At 45.4% G+C, this 12,634-nt stretch overlaps 1 protein-coding gene across 8 annotated transcripts in view; it reads right to left on the bottom strand.

The window, feature by feature from the left end:
• Nucleotides 1-2,975: 2,975 nt before the first annotated feature.
• Nucleotides 2,976-12,634, bottom strand: part of ASPSCR1 (ASPSCR1 tether for SLC2A4, UBX domain containing) — a 128,683-nt gene continuing 119,024 nt past the window's right edge. For all 8 annotated transcript variants that reach the window (XM_021000823.2, XM_021000824.2, XM_078155872.1 and 5 more), the window contains 4 exons: nucleotides 3,966-4,017; nucleotides 3,485-3,554; nucleotides 3,181-3,353; nucleotides 2,976-3,091 (listed from right to left, as the gene is read on the bottom strand). In XM_021000823.2, coding sequence (XP_020856482.1) covers nucleotides 3,078-3,091; nucleotides 3,181-3,353; nucleotides 3,485-3,554; nucleotides 3,966-4,017 — 309 coding nt within the window. In that variant the 3' untranslated portion in view covers nucleotides 2,976-3,077. The remainder of the gene's footprint in view (nucleotides 3,092-3,180; nucleotides 3,354-3,484; nucleotides 3,555-3,965; nucleotides 4,018-12,634) is intronic.

Here is a 12,634-nt window from a genome sequence, read left to right as displayed (position 1 = left end):
TAGTGTTTGTGTGGGCTGGCCCCAGGCCCTTGGGAACTGCCTGCAGGAGCAGTGGCCCTGAGTGTGTTTTGGGGGTGGATACTACAGAGAGGACAGACACCCAGGTCCACTTACCCCATTAGTTTCCTCGGACATGCGCTGGGCCATACAGGTATGGGAAGAATGAAGAGATTTATAATGTGGGTGCTCCCCTCTCCTTGACGTGAGGTGAGAAATAGCAGACCAAGGGCATACACACAAGCAGCACTGCATAGGCATCCTGGCACCTCCACAATGGTACCTAAACTCTTAGGAGGAGGTTCTGACTGACTAAAAGGTTCCCTGACAAGCCCTGGGTTCCAGGCAGTGCTCACACTCCAGTGCCACCTAGTGCCTACTAACAATGGATGCCTTACTCCACCTTTCTTTGCCTTTTCTTCTTGTAAGAGTTACTTTATTCTGCTACTACCAGAATGAAATAAGACCACGGTTTAGTGCAGTGACCCAAGAGGTCACTAAGAGGCTTGACAGAGCCCTAACCCTCACGGCACCTTACCAGGTTTCTGCTGATCTGCAGTCTGGCTGGTTTTTGTACCCACTCTTTCCTCTGTGCCATAAAGAAAGGCCAGCAGCATAAATCGTAAGACTGGCCAAGGGGATGCTCCACTTTCTTGACATGCCTGCTGACTTCCAGCATCCACTACATGGAACCAAGTCCAAGAAGGTCCTTTCTTTGCTCTGGGCCTTAGTCTAAAGGAAGCAGCAAAAGGGGATAGTTGCCTCTCAAGTTCACACTTGTTTAGCATTTTAATAGTTACAAAGCACTTTCCACACAAAGCAGCCTTGTGAGGTGGGCAGTGCAAATATTAGTACTATTTTACAGATGAAGAAAATGAGGCCCAGAGACTGTATTGGAGCTGAACTCAGGTCTCCTGAATCCAGCGTGGGGCCCTTTCCAATCTGGCTGTTTGGCTATCATTTTCCCAATTCCTTTAGTGGGAAAGAATGATAGGAGTCCTAATGGATGAGGACACATTTTAGGAGCCTTCCCACCATTCCCAACTTTAGCTTTACAAGCCCCAAACGTTGCTGAAGACAGCTGTATACAGCAGCAGAGTTAACCATACTCCACAGAAGCCAGGAGGCTAAAAACGAGCCCAGAGCAGCTTCTAGAGACGACAGTATTGCTTGGTCAGCCAACTGCCTGGAATCAGGTGTGAGGGAGCAGAGCCGCACTCCCACCCAGCTGGAACCAGTCATGATTTTAAACAAACAGAACCAACCTTTGACTCCAGTTTTGCTGGTCTGAGCCTTTGGCAGGCAATGAGCTTTTGTTTTCTAAGTGGCTTTTTAAACTCCTTTTAATCTATACCATTGTTTTTCCAGTGTAGGAGCTGTTGCTGATGATGCGCTAGGATTGGTATTGACTGTCCAGAGGTGGCAGGAGACATAGGGCCTGACTTTGAATACCATTCAAAAAGAATCTGACTCCAATGGGAGCTTTTTACTCCCTCTTGTACAGTACTTTCTCCACCCCTTGACCCAATACACCCCCATCTCTCCACCTTTCTCTTATTCCTTTCCTTCTCTCACTAAGGTTTTGTGCTTCAAAGCACTTGGGAGCATGTGGAAGTAATTAGACCTGAAGGGAAATGCTGGCTGGTATGGGGAGACAATGACAAGTGCCAGGAACCCTGGGCGCCCCTTTTAGCCACTTTGAAGTTCATTCAGATGGTACAAAGCTCCACTGTGCTTTATTCCTTTGGGGAGAGGTGTGGGTGTGTCCAGTCCAATAAGCAGAAATGGGAGTAGCTACTGGAAACCCCTGCTTGGCCTGGATGCTACTTGCCCAAGTGGCACAGGGCACACCCACAGCTGGGTCTTAGACAGGATTGTTACAAACTTCTTGGACAGGGACCCATTAGGGAGATCCTGAGGGGTGAAAAGGTGGCCACTGCTCCATTTCCTTCCTTCTCACAGACTCCCCAACCTTATCCTAGTTAGCCTTCTCTCTGCCAGACCCCTGGCTGCTCCAGCCTAGGCTGCAGAGGCAGATGATCACATGAAAGGTTCTTTTCTCTCGAGTTTTGTTCTCTTTAGCAGGGAGGTAATTTATGATGCCAATTACATAAAAAGGAAAAAAATTCAGGACCAGAGGCTGAAGCCTGTATTGCCCATGTCATTAAAGATACCTGTGTTTCTTAAATGAGAACAGAACTTCTGAGATAAGAAAGTGACTGCATGCCCTGTTAGAAGAGTTTAGTTGGTGAATTAATTTTCTTTCTCACTCTACCAGATCAGAGAGCTAATGACTGGGAAAGTGAAAGGGAATGGGCTCTCACACCAAATGCAAGAGTATGTTTGTAGCCATACAATCACAAATATGGGGAGGGAAGGGACAGAGGCCCTATAATCCAACCTCTCATTTTATAGTTGAAGACAAGGAAGTCCCAAGGAGACTGTGACTTGCCCAAGGTTTACAAAGCACCTTCCTTGCAACTAGACAATGAGAGGGGCCTGATCTGTGATTTCACTGGTAGAAAAGACTTCCAGGTGGATGAAGAAGCATCCTCTACCACTGCAGGTCAGCACCTTTTCTGGAATTTAGAGTCTTGGAGTTTCCAAAAGCACTGAAAGGAGAAGTGACTTGCCTGGGGTGTTACATTCAGTATGTGTCAAGACTTGAACCCAGGTATCCCTAGCTTCAAGGCTGGCTCTCTGGTCATATAACCTCTCCCCAATGAGATAGGTAGTATCTATTTTACAGATAAGGAAACGGAGGCTCAGAAAGGTCTTACAGTATTTGAGCTGGATATGTGAATCCAGGTTCAAATTTCATTTTGTGTGGAACTGGAGTCCTTAGCTTCTGACCCCTCAGAATTAATTTCTATTGGGACAAGAAACCTGAATTGTAAGAGGCAAGATGTTTTTCACCAACTATTACAGTTCACACTTTCATCCCATCACCCTGACAATAAGAAAGGAAGACGCTGGAATTCATTAGGAGGAGCACACCAATTCTTTATTCCCGGCTCGGGTGGGGAGTGGATAGGAGTAGCAGGGGTAGAGGAGGAGTCCCCTCCTTTCATGATGGGCTCTCACCTCTTTCCAGCTGTAATACAAAGGGGCAAAGAATTAGTGGTAATCCTTAGCCCCAAGTCATCCTCCCTCCTTGTGAGATCCAACTCCCACACAGAGTACCTGGGAGTTTTAGCCACTTGGGCACTTTGCCTAGATTCCTCCTCACAGGCTGAGCAGTTCCTGCAACTGGTTCTGGGGGTTCTACTGCCACTTCAGCTGATTCCTCCTGTTCAGAAAGCTCAGGCTCAAGGGTTGGCAAAACAGTTGGCGTCGCTGAGGCCCTGGACATACACCTGAGCAGACAACCAAAAAAAAAGGGTGTGGGTAGGCCTTAAGCTCAAGGGCCAGTGTTTCCCTACCCCTCAAATAGGACCTGTTTGGTTCCTGAACCCTCAAGCCCCCCTCTCCAATTCCCAAGACTCACCTGGCCACCAGCACATCAGCAGTAGACGGAGAGATGGTGTTCTCCAGCAGCTGGGGCTCCAAGTAGAAATCTGTGCAAAACCCCGAGTCCTACCCTCAGGTGAACTGAAGGAGCTGAGTGAGACCCAGAGCTGTCCCCAGCCTTTAGCTCCGGACAACTTTCTCCCATAGCTCCCCTGGTTATCCTTAAGGACAGTGTGACCAATGGTGATGTCCTATTCCCTGCACTGTGGGGGATCACAACCCCAGAAAGGTGGGACATGCTGGAGCCTGTCTCCTATGACCTAATTGAAGGGTGCACAGTAGCTCTTGGGTCCTGCCAATTTGTGCTGAAGCCCCCACTCCCCTTAAGAAATTTTGTTCCCAGACTCTCCTCCTCAAGGATCTTTTAATAACTTTGAGGCAAGACAGGGGTGGAGGGTTCAGGGTTGCTAGAGTTCTTTTGTCTGTTAGCTCAGCACAGCCAAAGGCTTCTTACTCACCTGTTGGTTCTTCAGACCCAAAATGAACAAGGGCAGCAGGAAAGAGGTTAGCCTGGAGAGAGGGGTAGAGAAGTCAGAAAAACCAGATGAGAGTGGGGGCAAGGAAGACAGGAAGCCACTGTTTTCCTATGGAATGCCACGGGATTCACAACAGAAAAATGAATGGCCTTGAGTAGGACGGGAGGGAAGAAAGGTACTCTCCTAACTGCCAGAATAACTTTGACTACCCCCTTTACTCCAAATCTGTGGTATTCCCCAGTATTTGTCTTCTGTGCTGAGGGTGTATCTTTCCCATCTTCTGCTTACTATTTCAGCCCCAAGCATGACTCTTAAAACCTGAAGGAAGGGGGTCCCATCTGGAGGGGTGGGACAAAGGATTCCAGCCCTGTAAGGGGTAAGCATGGACTTCCCTAGTGCCCATCCCCCAGCACATGGCCTTCTAGGTTGTTCCTTTCATGCCAGATGTAATCTGGAAAATAAGGTTCTCATAGGGAGTAAGTGTTGGAATTTTTTAATAACCTCTTCCTCCTGCCCAATTACCGAGGCAAATAATTAATATTCTGAAGGAGATAACTAAACACAGCATCTCCCAGCTCAAAGTCCTTTAGTTCAAAGCCCAGCCCTTAGCTCTTCATTTCCCTACTGCCGCCACTAAAACTTCCCCGTCAATCATGCTCTGGGCACACACATCAAAGCTGCATGTGGGAATGGCCCCAAGGGGTCAGAGAAAATTCATGGCAGGGTCTATGAGTGAGTCCAGGAGACAGAGACAGAGCTAGAAGCAAAGAAAGGGGGAGAACTTAGAAGGGAGGTAGGAGGAGGGCGACTGGGAAGGAGAAGGAAACCTCACCAAGTGTTGGGAGTGCTGAGATGATCTGCTACTGACAAGGAACAAATTGCAAGTGACAGATTCCCATGGATAGCCAGCAACCTTAAGAAAGGGCTACAGCTGAAAGAGGAGTCAGCCACTTCCTCAATCCCTCTCCCACTGCCTCATGTTCTCCCCAGGATCCAACTAATTCATCACTCTTCCCCCTTACTCTTCCACTTTCCCCGATGCACCTCCCTCCCCCAGCCCCAAACACCTTGGCGCCTGGGCCTCTGCCACTTCATTAGTAGGTACTCAGTTTTTTTGAATGATTTGTGCAAAGTACAGTATCGGGGTAGGAACTAAAAAAGACTAAAGTCCCTTTAGATCCTTCCATTCCAGTTACTAAGTTTCTAGGTCCCATCCTAGAAATGGGAAGGGATGGCTTCTGAGTGGAGTAGGGGAAGCCCTCATTTCGATGGCCCTTTGCTTTCTCCAATCCCTGTAGGTACTTTGTTCTCCCTCTGGAACCTTGATCACATTCAAGTTTGGCAACTGGCTTCCAGGGTAATGAAAGAATGGTACCTAATACCTAACCACACATAGCATTTTGTGTTCTACAAGCAGATAGCTACACTCTCAATCTTTTGGGATTCTTCCTATAGGCTAATGTTAGTGTTACGTCACTTAGAACTGAGGGAGTAAGGGTACCGATTAGGGTCTGCTCTGCTCTTAACCTGCCAAACCAGGCCTGATGAAGATTGATCATCAGGCCTGCAAAGAGGATGCAAGGGGCTAGGGGAAAGGATTACCATCTTTCATCTCTCAGGTTTCCCCTTTCCATGCTAAAGTCAGGCACCAAGCTTTGAAATACATCTTCTCTGCTGAATGAAGACTTATGAGTTTTACTCCCAGGCCCACAGAGGCAGTGCTGCCACTACTCAAGGCCCAATACAGGCAGCCTCTAAAGAAATGCAGCCTCAGTCCTAGCAGCCGGAATCCTAGTCAGCTGTTAACTACTTGGTTGAGACTCAAAAGCCTCACAACCTGGTACCACCCTAACTTTTCAGCCTTAAATCACAGCAAGACTCTTCATTATGTGACATGCTGTACTCTTCTCATCTCCCTTCATCCCCTTGCTCATGCTGCTCCCTAAATGCCTGGAATGGCTCAAAAGCCACTTCTTCCAGAAAGCCTCCCAGTCAAAAACTACCCCTTACATAGCTGTCACATTTTCACACAGCATTTGGTTTGAATCTCGTTTGTGCACTTAAAATACTGCACAGTGACTGATGTCTGTTATTTGTGTCTGTGCTGTAGCCCTCCACTTAGATAGCTGGCATCTCTAATGCTAGCTTTCTATCCTCCCTAGTACCAACAAACATCAAGTACCTGCTTGGTATTGTTTCAGTGTAGAAGGAAACTTTGACTGGAACTCAGAAGCATTTGCCTGTATGGGTAAAGGCCCCTCCAGTTTCCAGCAGAGCTGCTCTTGGGATCCCCAAAATGAAAGGAGTTTTCCTCTCTGGTAAACAAAAGCCTTAATGGTTACAAAAGAGATATCAGATTCCTATCCCTAGGTGAGGGAAGCATTTCCTGCAATTAGCAAAAAAAAAGATCTCTCTTCTGAAATGCCATGTCTTAAGCCTTGCAGTGGCAAAGCTGGCTTCCTTATCATGAGAGAAGTGGGGACATAATAGAATGCCCAAGGAGGGTATGCTGCTGTGGATTCGGTTTCTTAGACACTTTATGTCCATGACCAAGTAGATTGTAAAGCATCTTGAGGGCAAGAACTATCTTTCCCTATTTCTATTTCCTAGCACAGGACTTTGCATGTCCTAACTAAGTCTTTACGAAGGATGAGCTAGCCTTGCCCAGAGTTGTCTAGACTTGTGACAGGGAGGGGTAGCATGTTTTTCTGGGGAGGGAAGGGAGTGTTGAATCTGCAGGAGATAGTCCTCTAGGCCCTGTTTTGGACTTTAAATGACTCCTGTATGCATTCTCAGTGAAATCATCTAGTCTTAATCCTATTTATGCCAACTCTAGTAAACTAAGTTTCCAAAGGGAAGAGACTACATCTGATTACTGAAATACATATAGTATCTGGTCACATGCTGAGTACACAAAAGGGGAAGATAATAAAGACAAGTCTGGCTTTCTTCTGTGCCTTTCCTAACACTGCTCTAGTATAGAGACCTAAGACTTTGCTTGAAGAAAGAGCAAGGTTGAGATGATGGTCCTGAAGTCAAGCCTGTAGTGAAGAAACCCTTGTAGAGATCACTGACATTGCCACTCCACCTCCAACCCTTCGTTGTCTGAGCCGCAGACACCATAAACAGCCTGCCCCAGCCTGCCCTGGCCCTCCTTCTAATTCCTGCTCCAATTCTACCTCCTTCACTGACTCTTCCGTACCCCCCACCTCTATATTATAATCACCCTCCCTCCTTCAAATTTCTCCTTCATAACCCCTGCCACTTAAGCTTGGGGAACTTTCACTGGGGGGGAGGGGGGGAGGGGGGGAGGAAGAGACCAATGACCAATCTGTTAGGCCAAATGCTTGCCCCGGAGGTCCACAAGGCTGGCTCGAGAGTCGGAAGTTCTAAGATCAGTCAGAGGTGGCTTTTTAATCAGCTGTCCATGGGGGTAATGTGCAGCTGCTGGGACAGAAAACATTCTTTCCATTAGAGGCTGTGAGCAGCTTTAAAGTGCCAACAGTCCACTGGAGGAAAGGGAGGAGGGAACATTAAAAGATTAATAAGAAAATGAGGGCTTCAAAGAACTAGGCACATGAATGCTGAAATCTAAACTACCACCCTGCTTACACAAAAAAGGGCAAGCCCTTTGAAAACCCAATTTCGAAGATCCAGGATTGGAGAGCGGCCTGAGGTGCATGACTCTGGGGCAGCTTGTCTGCCCAATTAGGAGGCCCAAAACATCTAAGACTTGTAAGCAAAAGGAGAAATCTGAGCTGGTGAGAGCAGAGAGTTTAGAAACCTCAATGGCCCAAGTGTCACAGAGGCCATGCCCACACCTTGCCTGTGGTTTTGCTTTGGTGCTTTCAGCTGTGGAAAGGCGGCCTTTCCTCCTTCTTGACTTTCAATAGTGGCATGGGATGATGGGCTTTACTTTAGAACAGGAAGGAATGAGAAAACTGAGGCCTAAAGAAGGGCTAAATTACCCAAGAGGCAATATTCAAACTCAGGTCCTTAGACTCCAAATCCAGTGCTCATACCCTGCAGGCCAGCTGCCTACTGCAGCAACCTTTACAATTCTCGAGTATCACTATCTCACTACGCAAGAGCCCTTTTCATCTGGTGACCCTGGAGACTATCAGGGACACAGGGGGAAGGGGGAGGGAGCAATACTCAATTACCTGCTTCCCCTCCTCACAGTCAATTGCCTAGAGATGAGCCCGGAGAGCCCTGTCTGCTTACTCCTTGGAATTCAAAGGGACGCTTTTCCTTTTAAGTTGTTATCAGAGCTTGACAGTATTCCAAGTCCTAGGAACAGGCATGTTTTCTCCTGGCCCCGTGTATCTGCAGGATGTCACCTGCCTTGTTCTAGAATCTAGTTATCATTAAGGCAGCGCCAGGCCAGGGAAATGGAAGCCCAGTGCCCCAGACAGCAACTCAACTGGGGGGAAATGGAAAAAGGTCAAAGACCAGTGGGACAAGGTGAGGGAACACTAATCAACCAGCTTCTGCCCGGTACAGAGGGAAGGTAGAGAGGAGAAAAATTCTGGACCTGGAAAGAACCTGGAAGCTGCACTTAGCTTACCCCTAAAACTGTGACTGTGATAAAGTTATTTAAGTCAGTTAAGTCTCAATTTTCTCATCTCTAAAATGTGAAAAATACCCAGAATACTCACTTCAAAGTGTTTGTGAAAACCAAGTGAGAATTTATGTACTCAAACAAACCTTAAAGCACTTCCTAAATGTCAATTATTATTGCTGATATAGCAGCACAGCAGGTGACCAACTGTTCCCATTCAATCTTTTAAGTATGTGGCCATGGTGCTCCTAGTCTAGGGGTTCTAGCTCTCAAGAGAGATAGTCCTATTACTGGGCACAGCAAAAAAGGAAAGCAAAGGAGATTCTTTAGCAGTCTCCTCAGGGCCCAAGGGCTAAAGACTAGAAGCAAGGAGTGATCACCTAACTGGTGAGCCCTGGTGTCATCACTGGATTTCCTTAAGCTTCACCTCATCCTGTTCTGTGTGCATGCACACACAGGCACACACAAAACACACCCCCTTTGTAGTGGATGCAGTGTTGATTCCAGGGACTTCCATGCCAGTCACACTTTTCTCTACTCCCCAACTCTTTCCAGAGGTGGTCTATCAACAAGCTTATAGGTGACCACATGAAGCAGGTATAATTTGTCTCTTAACTTCTGTATACCCCTCCCCAAGGCTAAGAATATGACCCCTTATGAGCTTTTCTCCCCAACTCATGCAAGGTAGCAGTAAAATAAAAGTTGGGTGGTGGATAAAGGCCACAATCTTCCCTGCCATCACCAGGCCCTAGTCACTCCTTTCCTCTCTCCAGGTCTCATTTTTTGGTTATCTTTCTCTTCCTCTAAATTTCTCTATTTCTGTTGAGGTTACTACCATCCTTCCAACCTCTGTTAAGTGAACAATCATTACTAAGTCAACCTCCACACTTATTCTCCCTCCCATCCCTCCTCCCCACCAATATTCAAAGCCAGTAAGTTTCCTAGTCATAGCAATTCTACTTCTACAATCTCTTCTACAGCCATCCCCTTCTCTCCATTCATCTGGCTAACACCCTAATTCAAGACATCACTTATCAACTGTGGCTACAGCATTCTTGAGTTTTTCCTGCCTCAAGTCTCTTCCCACGCCCACCCACCTACCACAGAGCTACAAAACCAATACCCCTAGAAGCACAGGTCTGAAAATGTCCCTTCCTTGTTCAAGAAGCTTCAGTGGCTCCCTACTGTCTCCTCCATTTGTCATTTGAAGTCCTTCATAATTGGGCTCATGCCTATCTTTCCAGACATTTCATATTCTTGATCCTCATACACTTACCAAATTGTCCCATTTGCTTTTCCCCATACACATCATTCCATCTCCCGCCCCTAGGCTTTTGTAGAGGCTGGACTCCCTAGTCTCCCTTCCCAGGCCACCCTTCTCCCCTCGCTCCAATACTTGGAATGATCTCATTGGGATCCCTAGCTTCCTTCAGTGATTAGCTGGGATCCCCTGACTACATAAGTTCTTTCCTGATTCCCTCATTTGTTAACAGCAATTCAATCTCCTCCTGCTCTAATTAATAAATAATTACTGCAAATCTGTTCTACATTGTACTTCTCTTGAGAACATAAGCTGATTAAAGGCAAGTCTGACTCTGGTTTTTGTTTTTGTATCCCTATCACATAGCACAATGCTTTGCATGCATGGATACTTAAATAAATGTTTATTGATCTGAAATGACTAAAAAATCCAACTCAGAGAAACCGATCAATCAACAAGCATCACTGACTGAATCAGAAAAGGGCTTCATGTAGAGAAGGTGGAGCTTAAGCCAAATCTTGAGGAAAACAGATTCTCAGAGGCAGAAAAGATGAAAGAGGGCATTCTAAACATTAGGGACAAGTGGTGCCAAGGCTAAGAGATGGAAGATGGACCATCATGTATGAGGTTCAGCAAAAGAGGCCAGTCTGACTGAACTGGAGAGTGTGGGAAAAGGATGGGAAAGTAGAGAGCACTGAGACCTCAATGGTATTACAAAACATTAAGAAATAATATTAGGATGATATCCTGGTCTAAAGTACTTGATGTCCAAAGACCTAATGAGTTGATCAGTTTTGGGAAGGGATCTTAATTCCCTAGACTAGATCATTAGCTTATCTTGTTTGCTGTAAAAAATCAACTATTGGGAATGCAAGAATGTCTTTTTGTTTATGCAATTAAGAGAGATATCCCTTTATTCTGGAGAAGACTGAAAGAGAAAGTAAGTGCATAATTTGGTTTGGGAAAGCTGTTTTCTTCAAAGGTACACCAGCATAAACATTTCTATTGTTCTATTTAGTAAATCAAAAACCCTAAACTTAAACTATGTATCCTTGTTTTACTTTGATGTGAAAAATGACTTATATAGTATTTTTAGGTTTCCAAAGCATCTTACGCACTTATTTTATTTGAACCTTGTAACTCTGTGAGATAGGTGCTATTATTCCCATTTTACAGATAAGGAAATTGAGGTTGAGACAGTTTAAGTGCTTGAATTCACCACTCTACCTAGGTACCTATAAGGCCTGAATTGGAAGCTCTGTTGTTCAGAGAAGGTATTCTAATTAGCAGAGGGAAACTCTGCCTGTCTGAACCTCTCTCCAAGTAGAAATGTTTGTGTATTAATAAATTGTCTCTGACAGATTCTGGCATAAACTTCGGAGTATAGATTGTTTTGTTCCACAGGGAATAATGTATGATGGGGCTGGAAAGGCAGGTTGAGGCCAAGTTTGAAAGGCTTTACAAGTCAAACACAGGAAAAATGAACATAACAGAAGAGCCATCACAAAGGGCTCTGTAACTCACTCATCAAATGGGTCTGCAGCTCTTAGGCAACCCCCCCTTATCACCACCCATCCCAAAAGCAGGACAAAATTTCTCTGCCACTTCGCAACCGTCCTGCCATTCTACCAACCTCTCCCTTCGTCACCAGCCCTCAGCTGGGATTTCTGCTTCTGCTGAAAAACGTTGGCTGTCTTACCTCCCTGGCTGCCCTGGCCTCACTCTGGAGCCTCAGGACCACAGGTTGTAGTTTACAGATGAATTTTTTAAAATGTGATATTTTGTTTTGACAAAGCTCTCCACACAAAACCCAAACAACCTTTATGTCTCATATCCTCCTTACCAGATCACAATGCATTTTCAAAGAGTTCCTTTCCTCTAGGTCCAGGATAATAATTCACATTTACATAAGGTTTATGTAAGTTTTACAAAACACTTTCAACTAGACAGGTGATGCAAGTATCCCAATTTTTCAGATGAGGAGAGTGAGGCTCAGAAAAGTATAGCATTATCACAGAATCTCAGAGCTGAAAAGTTAAATGACTTCCTAGGTCATACAACTCATTAAGACAGAATTCATACCATAGAGATGGAGTTGGGACTGGAATCTAGGGATCACAACTTTTAATGCAGTGTAAACTAGGAAAGGGAGTAGGGGAGAAAGAGAGAAGGGACAAGACTATTCTTAAAGTGCATTCTCACACATGGACAGAAGAGTCAGAAAGGACCTCTATGAAATATAGGTGGCAAAATGACAGAAGGCTAGATGAAGGAGGAAAGGTTACATGCTCCTAGGGTCCTTCACAAAACTTGATTGCTCAAGGGGCTCAGAATTTAAGCTTAAACTACATATCAGATCCAACAAAATCCAACTATTTGCAGGGGGTGAAAAAACCCAGATACTGAAACAACAGACTACTAAGCATAAAGCATAAAGGAGTAAGAAAATTAATGCCTTAAAAATGGTTCCCATGTATGGAATGGAGAATTTAATTTCTCTCAACTAGGACTTTGATTCAGTAGCTCTCCTGGATCCTTCTGAAGTATTTCTAATGCCCAGGAATTATTTTATTCTTTCTCTCAGGGCACTGGAGAATCAGTCAACAAGCTCTTATTATGTGTCAGGCATTGTTCTGAGAGCTAGGGATACAAAATAAGAGCAAAAACAGTCTCTGACCTGACAGGCCTTTTCATTTCAACAGGAGGATAACATGTATATAAACAGGGCTGTATAAGATACAGAGTAGATGAAAGGTAACTTTAGAGCAGGCGTTCTTAGTTGGGAGAAAGAGGGGGGGAAGGGGTAAATGAACAGTTCTTATTTTCTTT

The sequence above is a fragment of the Phascolarctos cinereus genome, unplaced genomic scaffold (assembly GCF_003287225.1).
Source record: "Phascolarctos cinereus isolate Bilbo 61053 unplaced genomic scaffold, phaCin_HiC Scaffold_5;HRSCAF=322, whole genome shotgun sequence".
Taxonomy (NCBI): Eukaryota; Metazoa; Chordata; class Mammalia; order Diprotodontia; family Phascolarctidae; genus Phascolarctos; species Phascolarctos cinereus.
Note: the sequence above shows the minus strand (reverse complement) of the source record. Positions and strands in the feature narration are given on the sequence as shown.